At 42.9% G+C, this 6,259-nt stretch overlaps 1 protein-coding gene across 1 annotated transcript; it reads left to right on the top strand.

The window, feature by feature from the left end:
• Positions 1-1,792: 1,792 nt before the first annotated feature.
• On the top strand, positions 1,793-2,740 carry OR4E1 (olfactory receptor family 4 subfamily E member 1; the record flags this gene model as incomplete). Its single annotated transcript, XM_080707087.1, has 1 exon — positions 1,793-2,740. One exon carries the CDS (start codon positions 1,793-1,795, stop codon positions 2,738-2,740), a length of 948 nt encoding a protein of 315 aa, XP_080563213.1.
• Positions 2,741-6,259: the final 3,519 nt, after the last annotated feature.

Genomic DNA, 6,259 nt, shown 5'->3' with positions numbered 1-6,259 from the left:
AAGTAAGTCAGAAACCAGAGTGAGAATTTTTTTATGAGCTGGAGAAAACGTAGTCAAGACAGTGGTGTTTATATGCCTGGACCTTGACCTCCAGTTTAAGAATGATGTAGTCAGGTGTGGTGACTCGTGCCTATAATCCCAGTACTTGAGAGACTGACACAGGGGGATCACGGGTTCAAGAACAACCTCGGCAACTTAAGCAAGACCCTCAGCAACTTAGAAAGACCCAAATTTGTTTGTTTGTTTGTTTGTTTGTTTGTTTCATTTTTTAAAATGACTAGAGGCGTAGCTCAGAGTAGAATGCTTCTGGGTTCAGTCCTCGGTACTTGGGGGAGGGGAGATAAATGATGTAGCCTGCCTTCAACCCAGGCTACGGGACAGGCAAGTCTTTTCCCCTGTCCCCAGATTACCCAGGGCTTCCAGAGTTCTATCCACTCACACTCCTCTAACAAGTTGTTCAAGTAACATGGCAGCCACATTGTTAGTTGTCCATCAGCTTGGCAAAAAGCTGCTGCTCTCCAAAAGCTAGATTATGGAAACTATAGTCTCAGAGCACCAGGACAAAGGCAACAGGGCAGCGGCTGGGCTGGTGAGAAGAGCAGTCAACAGTACAACGCGGAAAGTACATCCAGTGCCTTGGACAAATTGCTAATTTAGGCTAAGAAGGGCTTTAACGTCTTTATGTTTTCTCTCATAAAAGTCTATAAGGTAAATCTAAGCACTGATGTCTTGCTACAATAAGAGAAAAATAGTTTTATTCATTTCATCTCCATCTTTAAGGTGGTTTTATATCTCTTTAGGAAGCTAGATTCACTATTTTATTATTCAAAAAGTGTCTATCACCTACTATACATCCAGCATGATTTAAGATGCTGAATGAGGATTTTTTTTTTTTTTTTTGCGATACTAAAGATGGAACCCATGGGCATTCTACCTTCAAGCTACACCCCCAGCCTTATTTTTTTTATTCTTTATTTGGAAACAGGGTCTCACTGAGCTGCCAAGAGTCTTGCTAAGTAGTAGTGAACCACGATCCTCCTGTCTCAGCCTCCCAAATGCAGGGATTACAAGAATGTGCCACCATGCCCAGCTGAGGATTTTATTTTTTCTTTTGGTACTGGGGATTGAACCCAGACCATTTTAACTCCAAGCTACACCCTCAGCCCTTTTTATTTTTTGAGACAGAGTCTCACTAAGTTGCTGAGGCTGAACTTGAACCTGTGATCCTCCTGTCTCAGCCTCCTATGTACTAGGATTACAGGCATATGCCACCACGCCTGGCTGAATGGGGGATTTTAGAAAGATGCAAAAGGCTAGCCAGGCATGGTGGCACATGCTTATTAGCTCAGTACTTGGGAGGCTGAGACAGGAGGATCTCAGGTTTGTGGTCAGCCTCAGCTACTTGTGAGGCCCTCTGCAATTTAGTGAGACCCTGTTTCAAAGTAAAGAATAAAAAATAGGGCTGGAGCTACAGCTTGGAGGTAGAATGCACCTGGGTTTCATCCCCAGTACTGCAAAAAAAAAAAAAAAAAAGATGCAGAAGACTGAAGGTATAACTCAGTTGTAGAGCAAGGACTTAGCATGTATGAGCTAGCACCAAATCCCCAGAACTCCCCCTCCAAAAAATAGAAAAAAAGGGAAAGGAAAAAAGGGAAAAGAAACACAATACATTTGACCATAAAAACCAGATAGAGATACACAAGACATAAGGTAACTGAACGACCGATACCCACATTAAGTGTTATATTGGTTATTTTTTTCTAATTCTTAACAAGCGTGTCCAACAACAAGAATGGAAGAGGCTGTCCTGTTCAATCAAACTTCCTCGGTGACATACTTCCGGCTTAGAGGTTTATCTGTAAATCCGAAGGTGCAGATGGCTGTGTTTTCTCTGTTCCTCGTTTTCTATGTCCTGACTCTGATCGGGAACATCCTCATTGTCATAACTATCGTCTGTGACCGCCGGCTCCACACGCCCATGTACTTCTTCCTCAGCAACCTGTCCTTTATCGATGTCTGCCACTCCACTGTCACTGTCCCCAAGATGCTGCGAGACACCTGGTCGGAGGAGAAGCTCATCTCCTTCGATGCTTGCGTGGCCCAGATGTTCTTCCTGCACCTCTTTGCCTGCACCGAGATCTTCCTCCTCACCGTCATGGCCTATGACCGGTATGTGGCCATTTGCAAACCCCTGCAGTACATGACGGTGATGAACTGGAAGGTGTGTGTGCTGCTGGCTGTGGCCCTCTGGACCGGAGGCACCATCCACTCCATATCCCTGACCTCCCTCACCATCCAGCTGCCCTACTGTGGCCCCGATGAGATCGACAACTTCTTCTGCGATGTGCCCCAGGTGATCAAACTGGCCTGCACCGACACCCACATCCTAGAGATCCTCATTGTCTCCAACAGCGGGCTCATCTCCGTGGTCTGCTTTGTGGTCCTCGTGGTGTCCTACGCGGTCATCCTGGTGAGCCTGAGGCAGCAGATCTCCGAGGGCAGGCGGAAGGCGCTGTCCACCTGCGCGGCGCACCTCACAGTGGTCACGCTCTTCCTGGGACACTGCATCTTCATCTACTCCCGCCCATCCACCAGCCTCCCGGAGGACAAGGTGGTGTCCGTGTTTTTCACTGCGGTCACTCCCCTGCTGAACCCCATCATCTATACCCTCAGGAATGAAGACATGAAGAAGGCCTTGAACAAGATCATGGGGAGGAAGGAGAAGAAAGAACAAAACTGAAAACGTCTGAGCCCGCAGATGGCTGTGCCCCACATCGAAGAAATGTGTGGCAAGGGATAAGCGACAGACCGTATTTATTAGCATATAACTTATCTGGCCCAATATCCAGCAATCACAGCTATGATTAGTAGTACCTTCCATCTCCTGGAAAATGTTCTAGGCACTATGCATTTACTTAATTCTCACAACAACCCTGGGAGGTAGGTATTGTGAGCACGCAAACATGAAAGCTCAAAGGGAGCCAATAGAATGCCCTAAGTCACCCAGCTAAGAAATGATTGAAACCCAAGCACATCAATCACACTCTAGGTATGTTCATGAGACCATGCTGCCTCCCCCTGCCTTTCTGGTAGGATGGTAACCGAGATCTGTAGTGGATGCCTACATCATTCACTGATATTTTTACCAGAAAATGTGTTGGGAAGGAAACTATATGAGCCATTTTACTTATACAGGGATGTGATTATGGTGGCATTGGGAGGGGTTTTCAGGTAGCACAAGTTAGCTTCTAACAGACAAAGCTAGTAATTAATAGACTAGTCTCTTTCCCAGAGATACTCTCTGGACAGTAGAAAACTACATTCATTTTTACTGGCTGATGGAATACCTGAGCCAAATTTGAGAATTATGGAATTTACATAAAATAAGAATTCTTTTGTTATAGGCATTTGCAGATAATAAGAAGTAGCTTTACAAAGAACCCAACACTGAGAAAGAATACTTAATCAGAGCCTGGCGTGGTGGAGCACAAATATAATCCCATACTGGGGAGGCTGAGACAGGAACCTAGCAAGAGCCTGTTTCAAAATAAAACATACATGACTTCTTGCAACAGCTTTATGCAAGAAGTCAGCCATACAGAGGCGCACAGGCAACATGAGAGACCAGGCAGCACTCCAGCTGTTGTTAGGGTTAGAGCTGGAGGAACTATGACAGAGATGTCATGCTTGCTTACTTTTTTCATAGCAAGCCAAATTTATACCGCCCATTTTCAATCACATTAATCTTCATAACTGTCTTAGGACATAAAAGAAAACATTCATTCTCTATTTCTCAGAACATATTTTTCTAATCCTATTGGTACATTTTATTATACAGCACAGTGACATTCAAAGTTATACACTTATATCTACATACATCATTTACCTAAGAAATTCTTCACAAAGCCCTCTCATATGGACTTGCCTATTCTACAATAAACTGACATATTTCAGCCCAATGAGGGAAACTCGTGAATTCAGGAAATCAATAGCACTAAAATTATGTAAACCTATACATCCCTCTTAACTACTCTCATCTGCTTAATTTTTCCAAATACACTTTAGAATATTACTGGGAAGTTGACCCACAATATCGTGTGGGCTTTGTATTACAACTACTGTGTGCTAAATTTATTTAAGATGGTCCATTATGTTAACAATATTCATATGCCTATGCAGGAACATGCATACATCTCCAAGTTTACATCTTCAAGTTTCCTCAGCATAGCATTGTAGTTTTGTTTTGTTTTGTTTTGTTTTCACAAAGGCACGTATGCTTCCTGTATTGGAAAAAAAATGAAAGAAAAAATGCCATATAAACAAATCTCTAAATTTCTATTGCTTCTGTAACAATTATGAACTTAGTAACTTAAAGCATCATAAATGTGGGTGTGGTAGCACACACTTGTGATCCCAGTACTTGGGAGGCTAAAAGAGAAGGATCACAGATGCACAGCCAGCCTCCGCTACTTAGGCCCTCCCCAACGTAGTGAGACTGTTTCAAAATAAAGAATTAAAATATAGGATTGGGGGTGTATCTCAGAGGTAGAATGCCCCTGGGTTCAATCTCCAGTATCACAAAAAAAAAAAAAACCAGATTTGTCATCTTACAGTTCTGTTGGTTAGAGGTTCAACACAAATCTCATTGGACTAAAATCAGGGTGTCAACAGGGCTGCATTATTTTCTAAAGCCTCTAAGAGAAAATCTACTTTCTTTTTCCAGCTACTAGAGGCTATTTGCATTCCCAGGCTGGGGCCCCCTTCTGTCATCTTCAAAGCCTGGCTCATTTTATGACCAAATCTCTCTCTGATTCTCTTCTGCTTCCTTCTCCCATTTTTTGTTTTGTTGGGGGTTTTTTGTTTGTTTTCGGTGTTTTTTGTTTGTTTGTTTGCTTGCTTTGCTTTGCAGGTCTGGGGATGGAACTCAGGTGCATTTGACCTCCAAGCTACACCCTGACCTATTTTTTATTCTTTATTTTGAAACAGGGTCTCACTAAATTGCGGAGGGCCTCACTTAGTAGTTGAGGCTGTTCCTGAACCTGTGATCCTCCTGTCTCAGGCTCCCCAATGATGGGATTACAAGGGTGCGCCACCTCGCCCGGCTTTCCTTCTCCCATTTTTAAGAGCCCTTGGTAATCCATTCATCTGCTGTTGGACACCTATGCTGGTCCCATAGTTTGGCTATCATGAATTGAGCTGCTATGAAGCTGCACCACTACACCTGGCCACCACTGCACATTTTTAATTGAGTTCTTTGTTTTATTAGTATTTGAGTTTTGTAAGCTCTTTATATATTCGAGATATTAATAATCTATCCGAGGGAGAGCTGGTGAAAACTTTCTCCTATTTTGTAGGCTCTCTCTTTAGATTCTTAATAGTTTCCTTTGCTACACAGAAGCTTTATAATCTGATATGATGCCATTTATTGATTTTCATTTTTCTTTCCTGGTCTTTAGATGTCTTATTGAGGAAGCCTCTACCAGCACCTAGCCTTCTTCTAGTAGTTGCAAAATCTCTGGTCTAGTTTCTAAATCTATCTTGAGTTGACTCTTCTGCAAAGTGAGAAGTTGGGGTTTAGATCCATTTTTCTACATATAGTTAAACAGTTTTTCCAACACCATTTGTTGAAAATACAATATATAAACAATAGAATTCTATTCGTCCTAAAAAAATAAAAAATAGAACTCGAAAATATTATGCTTAGTGAGATTAGGAAGTCCCAGAAGGTGAAGAGCCATATGTTTTCACTCATATGTGGAAGCTGGAGAGAAACTAGGAAATAAAGAAAACCTCAAATACACGAGGGGCAGCAGCAGTGGAATGGGGAGGGGAGGGGAGAGAAAGGGGGAGGGGAGGGGAGGAGAAAGGGGAGATCTGATGATGGCAATTATTCAAATCCCCTTGTTCATGCATGAAATTACTTGCATTGATGTAAAGACTATCTATGGGGAGAGAAGAGAGCAGGCTGGAACTGGAGGGAAACAGCACATGCTTCGCGCAGGTGTGTATTTATCACTTTGAACTTGCTATGACCAATAACTACAATTCACCATTTACAAAAAAGAGCCGGGCGTGGTGGCGCACGCTTGTAATCCCCGCGCTTGGGAGGCGGAGACAGGAGGATCACGCAGGTTCGAAGCCAGCCTTGCTGGTTTAAGAGACCCTGTTTCCAAATAAAAATATAAAATAGGTCTGGGATATAACCCAGAGGTAGAAGGGTTTTCAGGAACCCCAGTACCACCAAAAAATGTAATAATAA

Source organism: Muscardinus avellanarius (assembly GCF_963383645.1).
Source record: "Muscardinus avellanarius genome assembly, chromosome: 12".
NCBI lineage: Eukaryota > Metazoa > Chordata > Mammalia > Rodentia > Gliridae > Muscardinus > Muscardinus avellanarius.
The sequence above is the reverse complement of the archived record's forward strand: the minus strand, read 5'-3'. Positions and strand labels throughout refer to the sequence as shown.